Source organism: Zootoca vivipara, chromosome 7 (genome assembly GCF_963506605.1).
Source record: "Zootoca vivipara chromosome 7, rZooViv1.1, whole genome shotgun sequence".
Taxonomy (NCBI): domain Eukaryota; kingdom Metazoa; phylum Chordata; class Lepidosauria; order Squamata; family Lacertidae; genus Zootoca; species Zootoca vivipara.
In genome coordinates this window covers 95,459,931-95,483,009 of record NC_083282.1, presented here as the reverse complement: position 1 = coordinate 95,483,009, position 23,079 = coordinate 95,459,931, and the positions used below count along the sequence as shown (strand labels likewise).

The following is a 23,079-nucleotide window of genomic DNA, read 5'->3' as shown; positions in this document are numbered from 1 at the left end:
TATCTGGTTGGCCCCTGTGAGAACAGGATGCTGGGCTAGATCCAGCAGGCTCTCCTGATGTTCTTATGATTATGCATTGACAGCAGACCAGCAGATGAGGTCCAGATCTGTCCCTGTTTGGCCTCCGCTGCCAGAGCAAAAGACAGTTCCTCGTTCTGGGGTGCAGCCAAGTCTTCCAGGAGACGATCCGAAGTCCCCTCTAATCTCTCCTGCTCCATAATTTGAGCCTTTTATTTTTTGCAAAATCACACGAGGTTTTTTTAAATTCCAAACTTTGCTCAGCTCTTCATGGTGACACTTTTCTGATTTTGCCTCCGCGTTTGTTTCAGCAGAAAGGCAATGCCAAGTTGTTCAAGGTGCTTAAAACAAAAATGGAGCTCCAAAAAGGATTTCTCTGATCTGAGTGAACCAGCAGTCAAAATGGCAAATGCAATCCAGTGTGATCAAAAGACATTTATTTCACAAATACACGCATGGAGTTTGAACTTGCAGTGACTGACCAGGAAGGAGCCTTTGAGGTTGTAGTGACCAGCTCCATGAAAATGTCACCCCAGTGTGTGGCAGCCACGAAAAGGGCAAATTCCATGCTAGGGATCATCTGTCATGGATGCTTTAGTTGAGAGTCCTACATTGCAGGGGGTTGGACTAGATGACCCTTGGGGGTCCCTTCTAATTCTACGATTCTATGGAAATAAAACTGACACTATCATAGGGCTGTTAATACAAATCTATACACTTGGCGCGCTGTGTATAATTCTGATTTATGGTTGGAAATGGAATGAATGGGGAGGTCACAGCTCTACAACACATGGGCAAGAGCTCTGGGGGTGGGATGTCCTTGCTAGGTGGGCCCCAGCTGCCCCCCAACACCAGCCCCATTGCCTCCTTGCTCTCCTTCTGCCGTGGGGCCCCAGGCAGGAGTCCAGACAGCCCCAGCCCCCCTGGCAGCTGAGGAAGCAGCTTTGGGTAAGAAGCTGCAGGGGGAACGACGGGGACGAGGACCTTGTAGCTCCTTTCTCCAGAGCACCTTGCGAAAAGTGTTGAGCGGCAGACAAGGTGGATGGGGCAGGTGCAGCGGAAGCAGCTGACACCTCTGGCTCCTTGAACGGGACACCTCAAGGGCAGGAGGAGGCGCAGGAGCAAAGGGGGGTGGGGTGGCGTCCAAACCCTCACGGCTCAGCGAGGAGGGGGCTGCGGGAACCGAGCACGGGGGGCACTGCAAGGGCGGAAGAAGCAGCAAAAGATGAAGGCATGTGGCCAGCCTCCTCCTTCCCTTCTCAAGGTGGGATCAGATGTTCACTAGGACGAAAAGGCAGCTGGACCGCCCCAGACTTCCTTTGCTGCAGTACTGTATCTGCAAATCAGCTTACGAACATAAGAGCATAAGCAGAGTCTGCTGGTTCAGGCCAAAGGGAGCCCATTTAGTCCAGCCTCCTGTTCTCACAGGGGCCGACCAGGTGAGGGCAACTCTCCCCTCCTGGGCTTTCCAGCAACTGGTGCCTCCGACCTCAGAGCCAGAGCCCTCTCCTCCTCCCCCTTCAGTTTGTCCATCACTACCTTCTGGGGGAGGGAGCTCCATCGCTTAACTATGCCTGGGCTTCTGGCGCACTGCTGGAGACGGGCACGAGGCTAGACCCAGCCTGGCTCAAACCCAGCACGATTCCCGCTCTGACCTCAGCTGAGCTGATGCCTCCACTCGAGGGGCTTCACTATCCAACCAATTTGATTTGAGAGGAGACGAGGGGACAGGTGACCTTGGAGATGCGGGCGCTGAGATTGGCAGGGGAAAGCTGCCTGTTGTCAGGGGCCCTGGGCTTCTTTTCTTTTGTTTCTGACACCTTGAGATGTTTCTGTCGGAGGCACTTTGAGGGTTGCATGTCGGAAGCCCCGGCTCAACCACGAAGCTCCCTGCATGGCCTCAGGGACAGCCGACCTCACAGGCCCTGGGGGGGGGGGGGATGCAGCCACGGCTCAGGTGGCTTTTAAAGGGACGAGATACAGGGATGGAGAAGTAATTGCTATTGTTATATTTTGGCTATTGTTGGGAGTATATTGGAAAACTGATTTTAAAAAATACGGAAGAAGAGCTACATGGATGGAGGAGGAGGAGGAGCGAGAGCTCTTCCGGGTGCCGTCAGCAAAAGGGAACTTTCAGGCTACCTCTGAGGATCAGTTTCTGGGAATTACAGTTTCTGGGAATTACAGGAATTCTCTTTGGCCTCTTCTGGATGCCTCTGACTGGCCACAGAGGCAGCAGGAGAAGCGCCTGCTGGATCAAGCCAAGGGCCAACCTGCTCCAGCCTCCTGTTCTCCCAGTAGCCAACCTGTGGGAAGCCAGCAAGCTAGATCCGAGCAGGAGAGCAACTCTCCCCGCCTGTGGTTTCCAGCAACTGGGATTCAGGAGCCTGGCTGCCTCCGACTGCGTGGGCAGAGTAGACCCAGCCTGGCTAGGAGCCCTCCAGGGCCCACTCCTCCGTGGTTTTGGCTAATCCTAGTGAGGAAAACTCCTTGGCCTGATCCTGCTGAGGGTGCACCCTGTCCAACCAACTGCTTGCTGTGTGCACACGCACGCACGCGTGTGCATGTGTCTGTGCCCATGTGTGTGCGAGAGAGAGGGGTGCCAGGAGGGGGCACAGGAGTGGAGGCAGGAAAGCCGACGTCTCCTCCTATTAACCAGCGTGGCTCGTCCCTCAAGTGAAGACGGCAAAAGAGGCAGCTGAGGAGGGAGTTTAAAATTAGCCGCGAGTCCCTGTCGGCTGTCGGCTTGGATTTGCGGAGATGTGGCTCACTAAGTGTGCCGAGTGCACTGAGAAACTGGGGGGCCCACAACCCACACCCAAGCCAGCTTCACCAGCGCACACACACGCACGCACGCACACACACACACACACACACACACACACACACAGCAAATCAGGCCAAATCAGACAGGGCAGCTGGGCCAATTGCATCTCTATCCCACCTGCTTCTCCAAGGAGCTCAAGGTGGCCTATGGGCCTCTGCCCCTCCTCATGTTAATCCCCACAAAAACCCTGAGAGGGAGGCTAGACAGTGAGGCAGAGACTGGCCCCCAAGGACTGGCACTCCTGGTGAGCTTCATGGCCGGGGGGAGGGATTTGAACCCTGCTCTCCCTCCCAGGTGCTGGTCTGACCCTCTAAGCCAGGGGTACCCAGACTTACCCGGCTTTGGAGGGCAGGGGAGTGCGCACGCAGCGGGCCGGAGGGCGGGGGAGTGTGCACCCGAGCGCATGTGCACACACACATACTGGCGCGGTGGCGCACTTCCAGGTCGGAAAAATCGCCGAAAATCGTTTGTGTGCATGCGTATTGGTTCTCCCCCGACCCGGAAGTGCACCGGAAATGACCTCTTCTGGGTCGGGAGAGACCCATACGCATGCGCAAACACGATTTTCGGCACTTTTTTCTGATCTGGAAGTGCGCTGCCATGCTGCGTGCCATATGAGCGGGCTGCAGCAGTGGGTGGCAGGGGGCGTCGCGGGCCGGATTGGGAGGCCAATTGGGCCGCATCTGGCCCGCGGGCCATAGTCTGGGGACCCCTGCTCTAAGCACTGTGCCGTTCCCACCTTTTCCTGCTACTGTACTAGGAAAAAAGACCTCTCCACGTCGGTTGCAATAAACAGTCGGAAGCAGTTATTTAAAAGGGGAATTAGAAACAAACATTAAAGTTACATTATATAAATACACACACATAATAAAGAGTATAAAACATGCATACTTATTAAAACCACTTCTCAAGATTATGGGTTAAAGTTATGAGCCTGGAAAGTGCGCTGGAACAAAAACATTTCTAGCCCATAACAGGGCAGTGAAAGGGAGTTCCAAAGAGTGGGGCCGATTTCTGGAAGTGTGAAATTAGCATCATGGGACAGTTGCAGAAGTTGGGGGGGTGAGGCTGCACAGAGCGACCTGATGGCATTCCCCCACTTCTACATTCTGCAGGAGGGGGAAGGGTACTCACCAACACACACAACCCCCCCCCAAAAAAAACACCTTCACCACAACTCGTCCTTGACTGCACCAGGAAGGGTCTTCCTAACTGTCGCCCCCCCCCCCCCGCGTCCCCAGCGGAAGGGAAGGGACCCCCAGGCAGGCACTTACCCGCAAGAAGGGGACGATGCCGTCGCGAGAGATGGCCTGCAGCAGGCGAGGAGCCCCCGTCAGGCTCTGCAGCCCAGCTCCGCAGGTGGAGAAGAAGGACCCGAAGACAATGACCCAGGGGGAGGGCCAGGCCAGGGTGCCCACCACCAGGTTCCCACTCACGGCCTCGCCAAACCTGGAGGGGCAAAGGGGCAGGGCTGAATTGGCTGGCAAGCTCTGCGTTTCGTACATTTGCACCTTCAGCGCTCTGGGTTTGGGGGTTTTGATTCTAGGGTTCTGTGCTTCTATGGTTTGCTGAGAGCTACTTTTGGACACAGCACCTCGTGGGGAAAGCGGCACGTAAGTAAACTCAGTGGATCAGTTGGTCACCTCGCCTGCCCTCTGCTGCTCTGAGCCCCATCCCATGTCACAGAGCAGAAGGCAGAACGGCCTCCTCCGGCCTCGTTTTATAGAATTTGCACACCGCTTGATTGTAAAAAGATAACCCTCAAAGCGCTTTACAAAAAAGTTACAGCAATAAAATCATCCGTAAGAAGAAGGAATAACAATTAAGGCTTTCCAAAAATGAAAATAACAATGGACTAAAAAGAGAATGAAACTTTGCAGAAAGCCTGTGTAGAAGCACATCCCGGGCCGTCAGGAGGGGTTTGCCAGCGCATTCTGCCCCCTTTCTCCAGAGTGAGCGTCTTTTGGGCCGGCACTCCGGCTCTTGACTTGCGCCAGATCAGAAACGGGACATTCTGGGATCCAGACAGAAGCCGGGATTGGCTTCTGTGGCCCGGGATGTCCCACTTAAAATGGGACATTTGTGGAAGCAGAGGGTGTCAAGAAAGGCCCCGCCTGCTCCCCCCTTTCCCCAGGTCCTGAGGAACAGGCAGGACTTGACCAACTAACTTGGACTTTTCCTGGCCAGAAAGAGCCAGGGCTCCCCCTCCCATGGGAAGGGAGCTGGACGGGTGACTAGGAGGGGCCGCCTGTGCAGCGGGTTCCCTCCAGCTCCAGGGATGCAGTAAATTGGAATCCCTACATTGTTGGGGTCAGGGTAGGATCAGTCCAGATTTAGAGCCCCAGGGCTCAGGTTTATTTCGGAGTCTACACGGACCTTCTGCTGGCTCCCTACGCGATGGCCAAACTCTGGGGATCAGAATGCCCCCTCCCTGTGCCCAGAGGCTTGGCATTTGGGCAACTGGAAGTTTAGGGCTGGAGCTGGAAGTGACTGGCGCACTCTCCTGAGGTCGGGGAGAGACTCAGCGAGAGCCTGGCCTGCCCTGACTCTCTGAGTATCTCACAAGGGATGTCCGAAAGGGAACAGCTTTGCAGCAGCGGAGCATATGCACGCACTGCCCAGGGCGGACGTGCCCCCGTGGGGGACGGGGCATGGAGGCTGCCCTCCCAGGCGCAGGATAGTCGCCCGCCTGTGACTCCCAAGCCTCCCCCGAGCTGTCAAAATGAAGGGGAAGGGGGGGAATTCCGGCGGCAAAGCAGCGCAGCTCCCCACTTCCCCCGACGGCTCGGGGTAGGCTTGGGAGTCTAGGGCGGGAGGCATGCCAAATGTCACCCCCCTCAGCGAAGACACCCGGCGTGGGCAGCTCCCACCACACACCTCTTCCTCCGCCCCTGTGGCTTTGGCACATCCCAGGCCCTCTCCCAGGAGTCGGTGGGAGGGAGGGTGGCGGCAGCAACTAGCAGAGAATAAGACCCACTGGCAGCCCCGCAGGTCTGTTGTGTTGCACTTGGCAAGGGAGTGGGCAGGAGAGGCTTCTCTTGGGTCCCTCTCCATCTCAGAGGGCAGCAGCATTGGGGAAGGAGGGGGGGCTGCTTCTCCCCTTAAGCGAGAGGCCAGCAGGGACCCCTGGACAAGGTTGGCTCAGGATCGGGGCAAGAAGTCCCTCCTTTCCTGGCAGCCACCATAGCTGTGCCAAGCCTGCAAGGCTTATTAGTACTAATTTTATTTCCATTTTTAATTTATCTTATTGATTTGCTAACAAACCTAAAGTGCAAGCGTGGCTTTAAAAAAGGAATCAAAGACTGAACCCACAAAGCGTCTCAGTCTGAAATGACGAAAGCGAAAAAGAAAAAGACACAGCACAGCCGCAAAGCAGGAGAGGGAAGCTTCAACTGGCACAAAGATTCCCTTTGCAAAGAATCGAGATTTTTAAAAAATAAATAAACAAAAGCATTCTCCAGCTGCGTGTCCCATCCTTATAAAGGTTCTGTGTGGCCCTAAATGAGCTGGTGGCCCTCAGTGACCACGCGCCTTGATGTTTGTATAGGGAATAAAGCCATTAGTATTATGACCCAAAAATGTCAGTGGCGGCTGCAGCAGCACCTTGGGTGGCCTAGATAGGGGAAGGGCAGCCTGCATTCCTGCTGCCAGGAGGGAGCTCAGCACCACAGGCAGCGGCCGAGGCTGGCATCCTGCTGGGCGAGAGAGCAGGGAAGCGGGAGGGGTCCATTTGCGGGGGGGGGTTGTCAGGGTGGCTGCACGAGGTGCAGGATTTTCTGTCTTCCAAGGGCTTAGCCGGGGGTCCCTCTGAAGGCCATCGTCCTGCTTTGCTTATGCTCTTTATGTTGCACATTGTGTGTTTTAGGCTGCAAACCTTCTCTTGATGGAGGACGGCATATGCATTGATTATTATTTATTAAAGTTATATGCCAAAGACCACAGGGCAGTTTGCAACAAGAGAACGCAAATTAGAAAAATAGCAATGTTATCTGAAGATCCTTGTGTTTCCCACAACAATAGCAAAAAACAATATCTCACCACAGACATGTTTAAGGAGGCTGCAGAATGTTTAATCAACCCGAGGCCTGGTATTATCATTTTATAAATTATTATTATTATTATTGTTGTTATTGTTATTGTTATTATTATTATTACGCCAGGAGGCCAGGGGTCCCCCAGCCCAGAGAGACTTCCTTGCTCCCCTCTCGGCCACAGAGAGAAGAACACTCACTTGTCCCGGAGCACGACACCCTCGATGCAAGCGCCAAAGAGGATGACGGAGCTGATGTCTGCGGGAGCGTTAAGGAAGGAATCAGCGGGCAGTTGGGACTGCTGGAAGCTCTGCCTGGTCCTGAAGGATGCCACCTCCCCGGGGGGGCAGGCCAGGGGGAATCAGGGCAAGTGCTGGCATGGGGCATGGGGGCGACAGAAGGGCGGTTTTTGGTGAGAGGGGTCACCTGTCCGAGATTATTTAGCTGCGGTTCCTGCATTGTAAGGGGTTGGGCTAGATGACCCTTGGGGGTCCCTTCCCACTCGACAACCCCATGATTCTCTGCTGCCATTGGGGCCGCTTGCTGTCTTCCTTCTTGACGTGGGAGCTCTTCCTCCCTTGTCTTTGGGTCAGCGTCCCAAAGAGGCAAAAGAGGAGTGATGCATTTGAAGGGCTGGTCTGAAGCCAAAGGCAAGGAAGGCCTCAAAGGGGCCCAGGGAACACCCAGAAGGCACCTATTTATTATTATTTGCTTATTTCATAAAATTTATATGCTGCTTGATTGGAAAAACAGGCACCACCTCAAAGCGGTTTACAAAGAAAAAACAGTAACAATGAAAAATTAACAGCAACATTTAAAGATTGTTTTTGAAAGTGAAAACGACAGCAGAGCAAAAACAATTAACTCTCTAACAATTAACTTTTTAACAATTAACTTTCTATCTGAGCTTGTCTAAAGAAAAACGCTTTTAGCCGGCCCCCCAAAAGTGCCTGCCTGGTATCAATAGGCAGGGAGTTCCAAAGGTCGCATTCTTACACATGCAGAAGGGATAGTTATGTGGCAGCTGCAGCAGCGCTGCTTGTGCAGATCAAAACGATCAGGTGGGCTCATGTGGGGCAAGGCGAAGATCCTGTCCCCATAGATAGAGGCGCCCCCCGCAATATGGGCATAGCGGCTCCTGGCCCATCGTGTGCTGGTTCCCTCTTTTCAATATGTGTGTGTGACACGGAGACAGGTTTTTTGGGGGGGGGGTCTCACTCTGGGGCATCAAGCCAGCAGCCCCTGAAATGGCCCCACAGGTATGACCTGCGCCACCTGCCTGAGCCCCATCTGGGGCTGCCGTCAGCAGAGGGGCGCAGGACCAGCCAGCCCGGTTCTCCAGGCCCCCTGCCTCCCTCTGGGAACAGGGGCAGGCCGAGCGGAGGCAAAGGATACAGACTGCGGACGTGGTGGCGATGGCGAGGATGGTGCCGGTGGGGATGGACTTCTGAGCGTCACGCAGATCTCCAGACCTGTTGGAACCAGCCATGATCCCTGGGGAAGAGGGAGGAAAAGGTCAGTTGGAAGGGACCTCTCAAGGTGATCTAGCCCAACCCCCTGCAATGCAGGAAATACAGCTCAAGAATCCCCGACAGATGGCCACTGAGTCTCTGTTTTGAAAACTCCAAGGAAGGAGAGCCCCCCACCTTCCCAGGGAGTCTTCCCCCCTGTCAAACAGCTCTGATCGTCAGAAAGTTTCCCCAAACGTTTAGCTGGAATCTCCTTTCTTGTAACTTGAAGCCATGAGTTCGAGTCCTGCCCTCCAGAGCAGGAGAAAACAAGCTTGCTCCACCCTCCACGTGGCAGCCCTTAGGATATTTGAAGGTGGGTATCATATCTCCTCTCAGGCTCCTCCTTTTCAAGCTAAACACTTTCCCAAACTCACCACTGGACACCTTATTCCAGGTGAGAGGAGATGGTCTGGGGGCAGAGGCCCCTTCCTGCATCCTCAGAGAGGAGAGGGTGCTTGAAGAGGAAGGGGCTGGTTGGCAGGGGGAAGGGTCAGGGCGCAGGGCGGGGCTTCCAATTCTGGTGCCCAGCTGAGCCCTCCGCCAGCTTCCCTCTCGGGTGCAGGTGTGAGACCCCTTCCTCTCGTTATGGTGCCCTGTGCCTCTGCCTTGCAACAAGGTCGGGTCAGGACCGGGGCTGCCGTGGGGGCTCCCTCTGCGGAAGCATTGCAGAACAGAACATTGTCCCCAAACCCCCCCACAAAGGGTTTTGTGAGGGACACGAGGGGAAGAGGCTGCAGTGTCCGGAATATCAGCGAGGAATTTGGCTCAATTCAGGTGCTAATGGGAAGCGGTCTCATCTGCACATTCCAAAACTATCTGCTGACCGAAACTCAGCCCTCCTTTGAAATCCACCTTTCTCTGAATTTTGCAATGACCTTCTGCAACCAAATAAGCTGCACAAAATTTTGTCTATTCCGGAAAAGTTTATGCAATGCATCGGCTAGTGAATATTGTAGAAATGCATTGTGTCAGAGGAAAATGCAAAAAAGTGTGTGCTAGCGAAAGGGTGTACTGAAATGCTCATCAGTTTTCATGTTTCTTTGTTTTTTTGCTTTTAAAAGAACACCCCCCCCAAACTCCTGCAGAAATGTGAAGGATTGAGTCTCACATGGGACAAAAGAGAAGCTGAAATCAACAGGGTCACTGACCCCTGACCTTTGCCCCAAAGGTTTTGCACTGCTCCCTCCCCAGGACTTGAGGAGTGGGCTGTGGGATGACCCTTCCCCTGCCCTCCCCGGTGTCTGGGGGCTTGGGAAGCAGCCCACCCCCCAGCCTCTGAACTGGGGGGGGGCTGCTGCTGTGCATCTCAGTCCTCACCTGCCTGGGAAGCTGCCAGGGTGGGGTGTCCATCAACAGGGGCGGCTCACCCATTCGCCCTAGTGGCGCAGGGCGCCGAGGGGTGCTGAGGGGTGCTGCACGGCGGCCTTCCTTTCCCTCCTCCTGGACGCCCGCCAGCCGCACCGCTCGGAGGAGAGAGGTAAACGAACGGAGCAGGGGCACTAGGACCCTGTTCCGCTCAGCAGCGGAGCTTTCCTTTTTTTTTAAAAAAGGGGGGCGCCCGAGGGATCTGCACCAGGGCGCCCGATGACCTCAAAAGGCTACTGTCCATCAAGATGGCCCGAGATCCAGGGCTCCATTTATTGTGTTGGGGGCAAAAAGTAGGGAGGTGGGATCAATTACGTCCAGCCCCTAACGTCCCCAGCCCCCAGATGGCCTCCTAAAAGTCGTGCCTGGTGGGAGGGACAACTAAGAGCTGGAGGAAGCGCTGAGCCCCTGAGGCCTACTCCTTCCCCAGGCACCCTCCTCACCTGTGCCTCACCTGCACCCAGGTGTCCCCCCCGCCGGAGTCCATTACCTGTGACTGAGGGGAAGTAGATGCCCACCAGGAGGGTGAAGTAGGAGGTCATGTCGCTGAAGACGTAGGGCTGCTCCATGTCCAGGGGGGCATCTGCGGGGGCAGCCGACGTCATCCCAGACTTCTCAATGATCACCCCTTTCGGCAAGTAGGTGCTCCAGAGGTTTTCTGCGAGGGGGAAAAGCCATGAAGCAGGGTGGGTGGGTGGCTGCCATCTCCAGGGGGTGGCCCCACCCTCTACGCCTGTGGAGGAAGGCCCCCCCAACCCACCACCAAGTCCCACCCCCCCGGGCTGGGTTTGGGCACTGCACAAGTGGCATGCTCCCCCTCCGCCTTCTTGCCAGAAATGCCACTACCCCTGCCTGCCCCCAGAGCCAGTCTGAGGCCTCTGCCCCCTCCATGCCACCTTGCCCCTCCCCCTCTGGGCAAGCACCAGCAACTCACCTGCCCAGAGGTCAGGGAAGTGCCCCTGCCCCACGGCGCTCTTGGCTCCTGGTGCCCTTACGGTTTTATGGGGCACCGCCTTGATAGGTTTTTTTTGTGGGTTTACAGATATTCTTAGAGAACTGTGCCCCCCTCCCCATCCTGGAGACACAGCCATGGGAAAGCTGAGAGCCAGCGTGGTGTAGTGGTTAGAGTGCCGGACTAGGACCTGGGAGATCAAGGTTCAAATCCTGATTGATGCATGCAAACAGCTTCTTTATTCGCCTTGGGTTAAGGCATTGTTGGGGGAGTGTTGGAGGGGGTATTGTTGCAGATGATACAACATTTTGTATCTTTATTTTGGATTCATGTGGTAATTGTTCAATTTGGTTGTTTGCTTTTTGAAGTTTTGTTTATTATTTATAAAAACTGCTTTTTTGTTTGTAGTTATGTATTCTTGTATATGTTGTAAGCTGCCTTGAGCATAGTTTTAACTTTGGAGAGGCAACATACAAATAAAAGGATTGACTGATGAAATTCCCTGGGGGTTCCCACCACTGCTCAGCTTAGCCTACCTCACAGGGTTGTTGTGAGGATTAAACAAGGAGGGGGAGAAAAGGCCACCTTGAGCTCCTTGGAGAAAAAAAGGGGGATATTCAGGCAATAAATGAATAGAGCTCTCCATCTGCCCAGGCCCCCCCGCAGCTTTTGGGGCTCCCCATTTGACACACACACACACCCCGGTCTCTCCACTGATGCCACAGAGAGTCCTCCTACCTCGGATGAGGCCGGAAGCGGCTCCCGGGATGCCCTCGATCTCGGTGACATTGTTGAGGGCGAAGTACTCATCGCAAGAGGCGTTGAGGAAGCGGGAGGAGCAGAAGAGCCCCCAAAGCTGGGAGCCGATGGTCTCGTTGCCCTCCTGGACCACCTTGGTGCACGTGTCGAAGCCATCGCGGGACAGAGTCCGGTTGCCCAGCAGGCAGATCCTGGGGGGGGGGAGCAGGGAGGGGTGGGGGGTTCACCTCTTTGCTACCTCCTTGCCAGAGGGGCCGCCCGGCAGGTTCTTGCCCCTTCCCCACCCGAAGGAGAGGAGGGATTATTTATTGACTTATTGATAGAGTTGTAGAGAGCCCAGTGGGAAGGGGAGTATTGAATCATAGAATCATAGAATCGTAGAGTTGGAAGAGACCCCAAGGGCCACCCAGTCCAACCCCCTGCCAAGCAGGAAACACCATCAAAGCATTCTTGACATATGCCTGTCAAGCCTCTGCTTAAAGACCTCTAAAGAAGGAGACTCCACCACACTCCTTGGTAGCAAATTCCACTGCCGAACAGCTCTTACTGTCAGGAAGTTCTTCCTAATGTTTAGGTGGAATCTTCTTTCCTGTAGTTTGAATCCATTGCTCCGTGTCCGCTTCTCTGGAGCAGCAGAAAACAACCTTTCTCCCTCCTCTATATGACATCCTTTTATATATTTGAACATGGCTATCATATCACCCCTTAACCTTCTCTTCTCCAGGCTAAACATACCCAGCTCCCTAAGCCGTTCCTCATAAGGCATTGTTTCCAGGCCTTTGACCATTTTGGTTGCCCTCCTCTGGACACGTTCCAGCTTGTCAGTATCCTTCTTGAACTGTGGTGCCCAGAACTGGACACAGTACTCCAGGTGAGGTCTGACCAGAGCAGAATACAGTGGTACTATTACTTCCCTTGATCTAGATGCTATACTCCTATTGATGCAGCCCAGAATTGCATTGGCTTTTTTAGCTGCTGCATCACACTGCTGACTCATGTCAATGGAAATAGAGACACACACCGCTCCCACTTTAAACATCATCATCATCATCATCATTTATACCCTGCCCATCTGGCTGGGTTTCCCCAGTCACTCTGGGCGGCTTCCGACAAAATATTAAAATACAATAGCCCTTCAGGTATTAAAACACCTTCAGGTATTTATACTTTAAAGTGAGGATTCGCAAGGAACCTGACGCCTTTCTGTTAGCTATCGTCAGACCAGAGCTTCTGAAGGAATTGTTTAATTTGTTTCTGTATGCTATGACAGCGGCAGAAATAGTGTATGACTGTGCAAAAATGGAACGAAGAAGCTCTCGTGAAAGAAGGCTGGCTTAGGAAGATGATGGGATATATGCCGAGATGTCGAGACTGAGAATTAGGGAACAAAACAAGGGCAAAGAATTCTTGAAGGAGGGAAATATTTTGAAAAAATATCATGGTTGTGTTTAAATGCATGCAGGATTTGAAGTATGGCAACAGATGAGAAACTGTGGTTTAATAATTTAGAATTAGGGACCCAGGTGACTCTGTGGTCTAAACCACCGAGCTTAGGGCTTGCAGATCAGAAGGTCAGCAGTTTGAATCCCTGCGACGGGGTGAGCTCCCGTTGCTTGGTCCCAGCTCCTGCCAACCAAGCAGTTCGAAAGCACTTCAAAGTGCAAGTAGATAAATAGGTACCGCTTCGGCGGGAAGGTAAACGGCGTTTCCGTGCGCTGCTCTGGTTTGCCAGAAGCGGCTTAGTCATGCTAGCCACATGACCCGGAAGCTGTCTGTGGACAAACGCCGGCTCCCTCAGCCTATAGAGCAAGATGAGCATGCAACCCCAGAGTCGGACACGACTGGACCTGATGGTCAGGGGTCCCTTTACCTTAATTTAGAATTAACATATGTAACGGATAAAAGAGAAGTAACCCTGCAGCTTTATAAGGGAACGAAAGAACACCATGGAAGGTCAATGGGGAGTCAAGGGATATGAGAGAGAGGTTTGGATGGTGTTTCCAAAGAATTTGTAAAATTTGGGGAAATTTTCATAATAATAAATAATATTTTAAAAAGAAATGGAGGCCCCTGTTGGGCGTGGGGTTCTTCCTCTTTGGCACTTACGGGAAGCTGGGCGGGTCGATGGCCGACTTGATGACTCCGGCGTAGATGGCCAGGATGGAGAGGATGACACAGCCCAAGAAGACCAGGGCAAACTTGTTGACGTACTTGACGCCCACAAAGACCACGGTGGCCATGCAAGTGAGCACACAGGTCCCGTAGACGCGCATGTTGTTGAGCATGGCAGCCGCTTCTCCACTGGCGTCCTCGGCCTTGAAGATGGCCATCGGGGGGAAGATGTAGGCCTGGCGGAGAGGAAGGAAGGAGAGGCGAGTCAGAGGAAGGCAGAGCATCACAACATTGTCAAAATCTGTTACACTTTTCCACAGTCTTCTTTTGGTTCCAGCGACTTCCCACCAATTCCATATAGCTCTGTCTTTATCTAGCGCACTATTCATCTCTGTTTTTTATAATTACTTATTAAAGATATTGTACTTTCTTAAACTTATTCAGTAGACTACAGAAGCTATTCAAAGGCTGCCACGGACTTCATGCTATTACAATCTTTAATGTAACTTTTAAATAAACTCCATTTCTTAAAAAAATACTTGGTCTGCATGGTCTCTTATTTCTCCTGAAAGCTTAGCCAGCTCTGCGTATTCCATTAATTTTTGTTGCCACTCCGACTCTGATGGTATTTTCCCTCCTTTCCAATTTGTGGCTATTAAAATTCTTGTGGTCACTGTCATGTGTAAAAATAGCTCCCTTACATTCTTTGGTATGTCAAAGACCTAATATTCCAAGAAGGGAAGCCTCTGAGCTGCTGTTTTTTTATAAACAAAACCCTAAACATTTTTTAAAGTTCCATATATATATTTCATCCCAGAATTCCTTAATGTTTTTGCATGCCCACCACATACACAGCGTAGATCTCACTCACCAGCAGAATCTCGATGGTGCCCAGGATGTACATGGCACCTGCAAAAGTGGTGCCCAGGTAGAAGCAGAGCCCCACAGCGCCCCCAAACTCAGGGCCGAGCGAGCGGGAGATCATGTAGTACGACCCGCCAGCTGGAGACAGACGGAGAGAGAGAGAGAGAGTTAAGCTTTCATATACACATACCGTAAGCATAAAGTAGCCCCAAAACTTGCGCAGGAGCGACATGCTGGAGATCTGAGTGCCAAGGCAAAATTGCACAAAGTCAGGAAGACCCAACAGAACTGGTTGTGAAGGTCCCATGAGATCTTGTGGGGTCATCACAAGATCTCGGATGGTCCCTTCCCATTGGTTTTCCCTCCCCGCCCTTGTTTATTTTCCTGCCAGCCACACAGAGCTGCAATTGTGCAAGGAAATCACAGGTAAATTGCAGGTCTGCTGTGCTTCATCTCTCTGCTGGCGCAAGTCTGGGGAGCTAGTGAGGCCGCAATAGGCACCTGTGGGGGACATGCAGAAGTCCAGGATCCGGTGTCCCGTCAGGGAGGCAGAGGCAAGGGGGCTTGGAAGGGGAGGAAGGTGGCACCAAGGCGCTAAGGAGTGCCAAAGGAGACCCCCCTCCCCTTGGTCCAGGGCTCTGCATTTGTAGGTGGACAAACACACAGACACACAGAGACTCTACCCACCTGGCACAACTCCATTGGTGGCAATGGCACTCATGGAAATGGCTGTCAGCATTGTCTGTGAGGAGGGAAAGGCAGAGAGGTTGGAGAGGGGCCTGGACTTGCAATGGAAGAGGATTAGAGCTGCAGAATTGGGAGGGACCCCCAAGGGCCATCTAGGCCAACCCCCGCAATGCAGGAATCCCAATCAGCGCCAGGTTGGCCTTCCCGGGTTTACTTCTTCCCAAGGCATATCAAGGCAAGACCCTCCGTTTCCCCCCTGGGTTTTTTTTGTCTGGCTCCTGGATGATGGAGAGTGGAGAAGGCACCGGGGGGGGGGCGTCACTAGGAAGCCAAGGGCCAGAGGGAACCCCAAGCAGGACAAGGCTGCCCCTGCCCAAGAAGCAAAGCCAGGAAAGTGGCCCCAGGAGGCGGAGATGGATGGAGGCTGAGAAGCAGGTGATGGTGAGAAGATAAGGCCATTCGCACCTGTCAGATATCAGTATTTTGTATGGCAGCACTTGCACCGTGGAACTCCCTGCCTCTTGACATCAAGCAGGTGCATTTGTTGTGTTAAAACACCGTTGTTTGGCAAGCCTACCCAGGCATTTAGGATCCTGGTGTATTTTTAGTTTATTGCTGGTTTTAATTTTTTGAAGGTTTGTACTGCTTCTACTAGGTAATAATCTTACTGTTCTGTGCTCTTTTTTTGCAAACTGTTTTGAGCTTTCTCTATAATCAAGTAAAATGAAAAAATTCCTTCAGTAGCACCTTAAAGACCAACTAAGTTTATATTTTGGTATGAGCTTTCGTGTGCATGCACACTTCTTCAGATACACTAGAAACAGAAGTGTCAGACCCTATATATATACAGAGGGTGGTGGGGGTGGGTGGGAATGGGTGGTGGACTGATGGGAGTGGTAAACCTGGAGATGGCTGTTAATGGCTGCTGATGGCTGCAATTAGTCCTGGGCTGAGGTGCTAAAGAAAGCTTGATCATGCATAATGAGATAAGAATCCGATATCTCTATTCATCCCAGGTGCTTCCATGGTTTTAAGCTTGGTAATGAGTTCCAATTGGTAATGATTTCCACCTCAGCCCAGGACTAATTGCAGCCATCAGCAGCCATTAACAGCCATCTCCAGGTTTACCACTCCCATCAGCCCACCACCCATTCCCACCCACCCCCACCACCCTCTGTATATATATAAGGGTCTGACACTTCTGTTTCTAGTGTATCTGAAGAAGTGTGCATGCACACGAAAGCTCATACCAAAATATAAACTTAGTTGGTCTTTAAGGTGCTACTGAAGGAATTTTTTCATTTTGCTTCGACTCAGACCAACACGGCTACCTACCTGTAACTAGATCTATAATCAAGTAGTATATAAATGTTATGAAATAATAAAATAATAAAAAATAAAATAATTAAAATAAAATAAAATTGGAAGAGCCTTCTGGATCAGACCAAAGGGGGACCATCTAGGTCAGCATCTCACAGTGGCCAACCAGATCATAGAATCATAGAATCATAGAGTTGAAAGAGACCACAAGGGCCATCCAGTCCAACCCCCTGCCGAGCAGGAAACACCATCAAAGCATTCTTGACATATGTCTGTCAAGCCTCTGCTTAAAGACCTCCAAAGAAGGAGACTCCACCACACTCCTTAGCAGCAAATTCCACTGTCAAACAGCTCTTACTGTCAGGAAGATTCCCCCAAGGGAAACCCACCAGCAGGATCCCAGATCAACTTTCCCCTCCAGAGGTTTCCAGCAACTGTGAATGCAGAAGAGAGCCCTCATGGGCTGTTGGTCATAAAGGACATCACTCTTATTTTGAGAAGCTCAGAGACTCTCAGGGTCTGGGAAGCGGCTTCCCCTTGAAGCCCACCCCTGGCCTGTGCTGCTGAGACCCCTCCTCTTGCAGGGCCCACCCCCATTTGGCCCTTGTGTCCCCCTGGAATGGGGGCCACATCTCATCCAGCCAGAAACCAGCTCAAAGGGGCCAGGGGGTGGGCACAGGGCCAGATCCACACTCCCCCTCCCATCAGTCACTGTGTACAGCACAGCGCTGTTCAAATTTCCCTTTCCTTGATCCCCAAAAGGCATTCGGAAGAAAGCAACAGCGAGGATGCCCATTTTCCAGAACAGGCTTCCAGGTCCAAGCCGAGCACTGCACCATTTGAGAAGTGTTGCAGCTTAGCTGCAGGGCTTGCGACACCAATTTCTATATTCTTCAGCCAAACGTATAGGCTGCTAGATTTGAAAAACAAAAAATCTCTAAGTGGTTTCATAAAACAATACTTATCAAAAAAGAAAACCCACGAAACCAACAGACTCCAAAGAAAGAGGCAGCCTGAATGAAGTGGTGCAAAATATAAACGGAAGCAACAGAATTTAAAAAGAAGTAAAATTCCGTGCCTGGTTAGGCTTGTGAAAATGACTTTTGGCATTAGCTGGGATTCCTGCATTTCAGAGGATTGGACTAGATGACACATGGAGCCCTTCAAAATGGAGCGCTCTGAGATTCTGTGATTTGTTTCAATGAATCAGCCTTTGCAGAACCAGCCCCCTGCCCTGCCCTCCTCCTTCCTGTTGGGGGGCAGGGACTTGAGCCCAGGGCTTTAGGGCTGCCCCAACCAGCCAGAAGGGGGTGTCTCTTGGGGGCTTGAGGGCAGGTAATGGGGTGGGGGAGAGGTGGGGGTTGAAGCAACTTGGCAACGCTGCTTCCTGGGGACGGCCAGGAGATGGATGGGCTGAGCGGTGCCTTTGGGGTAGGATGCAGCTGGATGAGTCCCCAGGAGGCAGGCTGGGATTAATCAGCCACCAGAGCTCAGCTTCCCCGCACCGTTGCCCATCCAGGCAGGTGTATCCATCCCCAGCGCCAGCAGCTGCCTTCCTCCTGCCTTCCTATGCCTGGCCTGGCTGCATCCACCATTGGCACCTAGAATCCTAGAATCACAGAGTGGGAAGGGACTCCCAAGGGTCCTCTAGTCCAGCCCCCTGTAATGCAGGAATCACGGCTAAGGAATCCCTGACAGGTGCTCCTCCAACCTGTAATCTACCTGCCTGCTGTGTCAACCGGGACAATTTATTGGAGGAAGGAGTAACCTTCGGCTGTATTTATTTTCTGGACTGCAGTTCTGAATTACCTGTGTATTTTTTACTAGATCTATTCTGTAGCTTTGATCTCTCTCTCTCTCTCTCTCTCTCACACACACACACACACACACACACACACACACACACCCCAAATTTACAAAATCACAAAACTGAAGAGCTGGGTGGGAACCCAGGGATCATCCAGTCCACCCCCTGCAATTTAGACATCACAGCTGACGGGGCCACCCAACCTCTCTTTCAAAACTTCCAAGGAGGGAGAGCCCGCCACCTTCCCAGGCAGCTTCTTCCACTGGCAACCATCCCAAAGGGCAGCTGTGAGCTTCCTATGTGACCCCCACCCCACCCCCACCCTGGGACGGAATGTGGGCATTTCAAGGGGCTCCTTATTTCGAACTCCCTTCCTTAAGTTTCCGGCCTGAGCGGTGCCTGGGCTGCCAGCCCTGAGAAATCCTGCCTGCCTGGTGGAAACGTGAGGGGGGCCCTCCTCCCCTCCCCGCTCTGCCCATCATGGGGTCCCCCAGGAGCGGGTGACTCACGCAGGAGCAGCAGAGGATGACCATGCAGAAGGACTCCAGGATGCCCGCAATGCCAACGACCCACGTCAGGCGGAGGAAGAGGATGACGCCAAAGATGTTCTGCAGGCATGGCAGGTAGACGCCCATGAAGGTGCCCATCTGGGGAGCCTGTGAGAGGAGGGAGCAGAGAGGGGGGTGAGGCACCCGGGGGTGCTGAGCAGGCTCAGGAAGGAAGGAGCAGGCCAGAGGAGCCGGAGAGGGGCTTGCTTCTCCCCACCGGAGGGGTGGCTGGAGGAGCCTGCGCTCTCAGAACTGCCCTCCCTCATCCTGGCAGAGCAGTCTCTTCCCCCTGGCATGGGGCAGAGGGAAACATCAGGATGGAGGTCCCTTGCCAGGCTCAGCTGCTCCAAGGCTGTGCTGGGGGGGGGGGGTCAAGGAGGGCTCAAAGATTCCTCAAGGCCATTCAAACAAATCCTTTCTTCCTTGCTCGCATTTCAACACTTCTACAGAAAGCGGTAACAACTGGGGGGGGTGTCACACAGAGCGGGGGCTCAAAGTCCCGTCAAGAATAATATCTTTGTTTATTCACAGCCCACTTTTTTCTCCATGGAGCGCAAGGGGGGGGACATGGTTGCCTCCCCATCTCATTTAATCCCCACAACAAGAATCTCCAGGATGGCCTCTTCCCATATAACCAACCTGGACCCTGAGATCATCGCCCGAAGTCCTTCTTCACGTGCAGATATTGAGGCACGTGGTGACTCTGTGTCACCAGGATTTGCACATGTAAGACTATGTGGAACCTTTATTCTCAAGAACGGTGGATACTTTGATTTGTATAAATCTTTATTATTTGCAAAGGGAAGACTTTCCTGTCCCTTTGGAGCCGCTCTGCATTTTACACTCTTGTCCTTCTTGGCTGTGTGACACTTAATGGTTTGCATGTTTAAATTCCTTGTCCCCGCCCCTGCCCCCTGCCTATATTTGCACTTCATTTTTTGTTGAAAACCTATTTTGTTTTATTTTATTTTTAAAAAGAAGAGCAGAGCCACGGAGAGTCCACGGGCAGCCCAGCCCCTGACCCCTGGCATCCTGGAAAGGAGGCACAAACTTGGGGTCCAGAGCCTGCTGTACCCTTGCCAAGACCCCCTCCGCCCCAGGACCCCTCCCCAGCCTTGCCTCGGGGGCCTCCCTCCCAACACCCCCCTCCCCTGAATCGCTCACCTTGACGGGCTTCTTCTTGGCTCCATCGTTGTTCTCTGCCTCCTCATGCTCCCGGCTGCCCTGAGGCAGGTTGGTGTAGTTGGCCAGGCCGCTGAGCATGGACGATACCATGGGGATCGTGTCCATTTCCTCCTGTGGGGCAGAAGGAGGAGTGGGGCTGAAGTGGGGTTCTGCACATTCTCCTTGGCCCACAACTCCCTCTCTGCTCCCCCCCACACTCTGCATACCCCATTTCTCCCTTGGCTGTTCACCCCTTGAAACGCAGGAGATGCTGCTACCTCAAGCTGTTGATCTAGCTAGGCCAGTGCTGCCTACTCTGGCTGGCAGCGGCTCCCCATGGTCTCAGACAGAGAAGGCAGAGGTCTTTCTCATCACCTGAGCCTGTTTGGAGAGGCTGGGCTTTGAACCTGGGACTGTACAGAAGGACATAAGAGCCTGCTGGATCCAGCCAGTGGCCCATCTAGTCCAGCAGCCTTTTCTGACAGTGGCTGAACCCATGGGAAGCCCACAATCTGAGCACAAATGGTATTCAGAGGTAGGCTGTCCCTGGGCATGGAGGTTCTGCTACCACAGAAGAAGGGCCTGTGGATCAGGCCAGGGGTCCAGCTAGCCCAGCATCCTGTTCTCACAGGGGCTGACCAGATGCCTAGATGGGAAACCCAGAAGCAGGATCCGAGCAAAAGAGCCACGCTCGCCCTCCTGCAGTTTCTAGCAACTGGGATTCGGGAGCCTGGCTACCTCCCACTGTGGAAGACATCCCAGTTTGCATGCCTGTTCTCTTCCTTCATATCTGTCTACTGCCTCCTGGGGGGAGCGAGTTCTGCCCTCTAACTCTCTGTGTTTCCCATCCTGAGTCTGCCTACATTCTGCACGCAGGACGCCTGCTCCCCCCGCCAGCTGTGGCTCCTCCACCCCAAATCTTCCCTCCCCGATTCAGGACACGCCCAGCTCACCTCAAACAAGGCCATGTTTTTCGCGTCATATTCCTTCCCCTTCTCCAGGTCTGTGCTGTTGATGAAAGGGCTGCTCTCCTTGGGGTTTCCATCGCCTGAAGGGGGAGAGAGAGAGATCCATCAATGCCAGATGCACGTGGCCATTTTCCTGCCCCTCCCTCTCACCTATGTTGCCCAGGCATTGCCCCCTGCTTGGCACCCACATTGCCCCCTGCCCTTGCCTGTTGGAAGCCCGTCTTCATGGTCCACCTGTTGCAAAGCTCAAGGCTCTCCGTCCACAGAGCTCGAACACAAACGGAGCAGAGCGCACCCCCAGCTCTCTGTGGCCTCCCACCAGCAGCACACACAGTTGGCAGGGACCCCGGTGGTCCTCTAGTCCAACCCCTGCAATGCAGGAATCTCAGCTAGAGAATCCTTGGCAGGGGGCCATTGAGGAGAGGCCATGTGCCCAGTGAGCTTCATGGCCAAACAGGGATGTGAACCCCGGTCTCCCAGGTCCTAGTCCAACACTCTAACCACTAGGCCACACTGGCTCTTAATTTCACTTACAGACCCTCCCAGCATCCCTATTTTCCAGGGACAGTCCCAGATTTACAGAAGCCATCCCGGTTTCTGATCTGATCCCGGAACGTCCCGCTTTTCCTTAGGACATCTCTATTTTCATTGGAGACGGGTATGGAGTTATGTAACTCCCGAGCCAAGGAGATAAGTGACTATACAACCTTTAGAAGACGTCTGAAGGAAGCCCTGTATAGGGAATGTTTTAAAAAAAACGTTCAATGTTTTATTATGTTTTTATATATGTTGGAAGCCCCCCAGATGGGTGACATACAAATGATAATTTTTAAATCAAAATATAAACAATAATAAACCGTAAAATTATATTTTATTTTCCAAAATAAATCCTCCAGTAAGATGGAAAACAATGATTGTTTGGGTATGCTTCCACTATTTATTTCTGTAGTGCCCCCCCCCTCCCTTGAAGCCCTCAGCATATGCTTGTTTTGCTTACTGGTTCACCCAGCCCCGATTCAGCCGTACAAAGTGGGTTTCCCCAGGAGGAAATTGGGGGTGGGCCTCATCGTGGTATAGCATTAGCTGAAAAAGAAGAGGAAACGCCTTTGCATTCAGAGGAGATCTTCCTTTCTGAAGGCCAAGAGTTTGGCTCATCTAGCTTTGCAGGGCAGAAGGTGGACGTGTATTTTTGGGCCGTTGGGAAACTGCTTGGCAGAAGCAGGGGAGGGAGGGAGGGAGGGAGGGAGGGAGGGAGGGAGAATCCAGAAGGTTTGGCCTTAGCAGCCAAGTTCTGGGTCAAGATTTTTGAGCAGTGCAAGTGCCGCAGAATGAGAAGGAAGATCTCTCCTTCAAGGGCTAGAACTCCGAGAGCTTCCCTTCTCATCTAAGACTCCAGTGGAGCCCAAACACTCGCAGATTTATTCATTTCATTGTGCAACAGAACTTGTTCCATTATCCTGTTTAACCTGAATTAACTTTGTGCAGGATTTATTATTATAATAATAATATAACAATAATTTATTATTTCTACCCCACCCATCAGAAACAATGGCTTCGACCTTAGCTTTCCTTCTGAGGCTCAGATCCTCCCTTTCCTGCCCCCTGCAGACCCCCCAACATGTGGGGAGAGGGAGAAAGCCCCATTGCACAGCTGGGGTCCTGCCTGAGCACCACTGAAGACAATCCTAAGCGCAGGTCTTCCTGTTTCCCCTGAAGCTAAACGGGTCAGCATCTGGGTCTGGTCAATGTCTGGACGGGAGACGACTGCTTGGCAATCCCACTGTATTTCCATGCTGTGAACTGACCTGTGGTCTTTGGATGAAGGGCAGTATACAAATTTGATATATAAAATAAAAAATAATAAAGTAATAGGCAAATCAATAAATTGAGGCAAAGTTTAGGGCTCCTCCACATTCCCACTTGCCCCATGCTTAGAGACCGTGGGCCTTGGGGGAGTCTACTACTTAATAATAATAATAATAATAATAATAATAATTTCATTATTTATACCCCGCCCATCTGGCTGGGTTTCCCCAACCAAGCATGGCTCCACTCCTTTCACAGGGAAAACTTACTCTCTAGCTCTCAATCGGAGCAAACATCAGTCCAGAGAAAACCTGAATTGCTGTTTGCTCCGACTGAGTGC

General features: G+C 52.5%; 1 protein-coding gene across 1 annotated transcript in view; it reads right to left on the bottom strand.

Moving 5' to 3' along the window:
- SLC12A5 (solute carrier family 12 member 5) overlaps positions 1-23,079 on the bottom strand; it is a 61,713-nt gene that overhangs the window by 13,851 nt on the left and 24,783 nt on the right. Inside the window, exons 2-12 of the mRNA XM_035123826.2 lie at positions 20,919-21,013; positions 19,966-20,097; positions 18,763-18,909; positions 15,127-15,181; positions 14,447-14,577; positions 13,570-13,811; positions 11,443-11,654; positions 10,243-10,410; positions 8,272-8,370; positions 7,077-7,134; positions 4,120-4,294 (exon numbers count right to left, since the gene is read on the bottom strand). Of these exons, the coding sequence (XP_034979717.2) occupies positions 4,120-4,294; positions 7,077-7,134; positions 8,272-8,370; positions 10,243-10,410; positions 11,443-11,654; positions 13,570-13,811; positions 14,447-14,577; positions 15,127-15,181; positions 18,763-18,909; positions 19,966-20,097; positions 20,919-21,013 (1,514 nt within the window). The remainder of the gene's footprint in view (positions 1-4,119; positions 4,295-7,076; positions 7,135-8,271; positions 8,371-10,242; positions 10,411-11,442; positions 11,655-13,569; positions 13,812-14,446; positions 14,578-15,126; positions 15,182-18,762; positions 18,910-19,965; positions 20,098-20,918; positions 21,014-23,079) is intronic.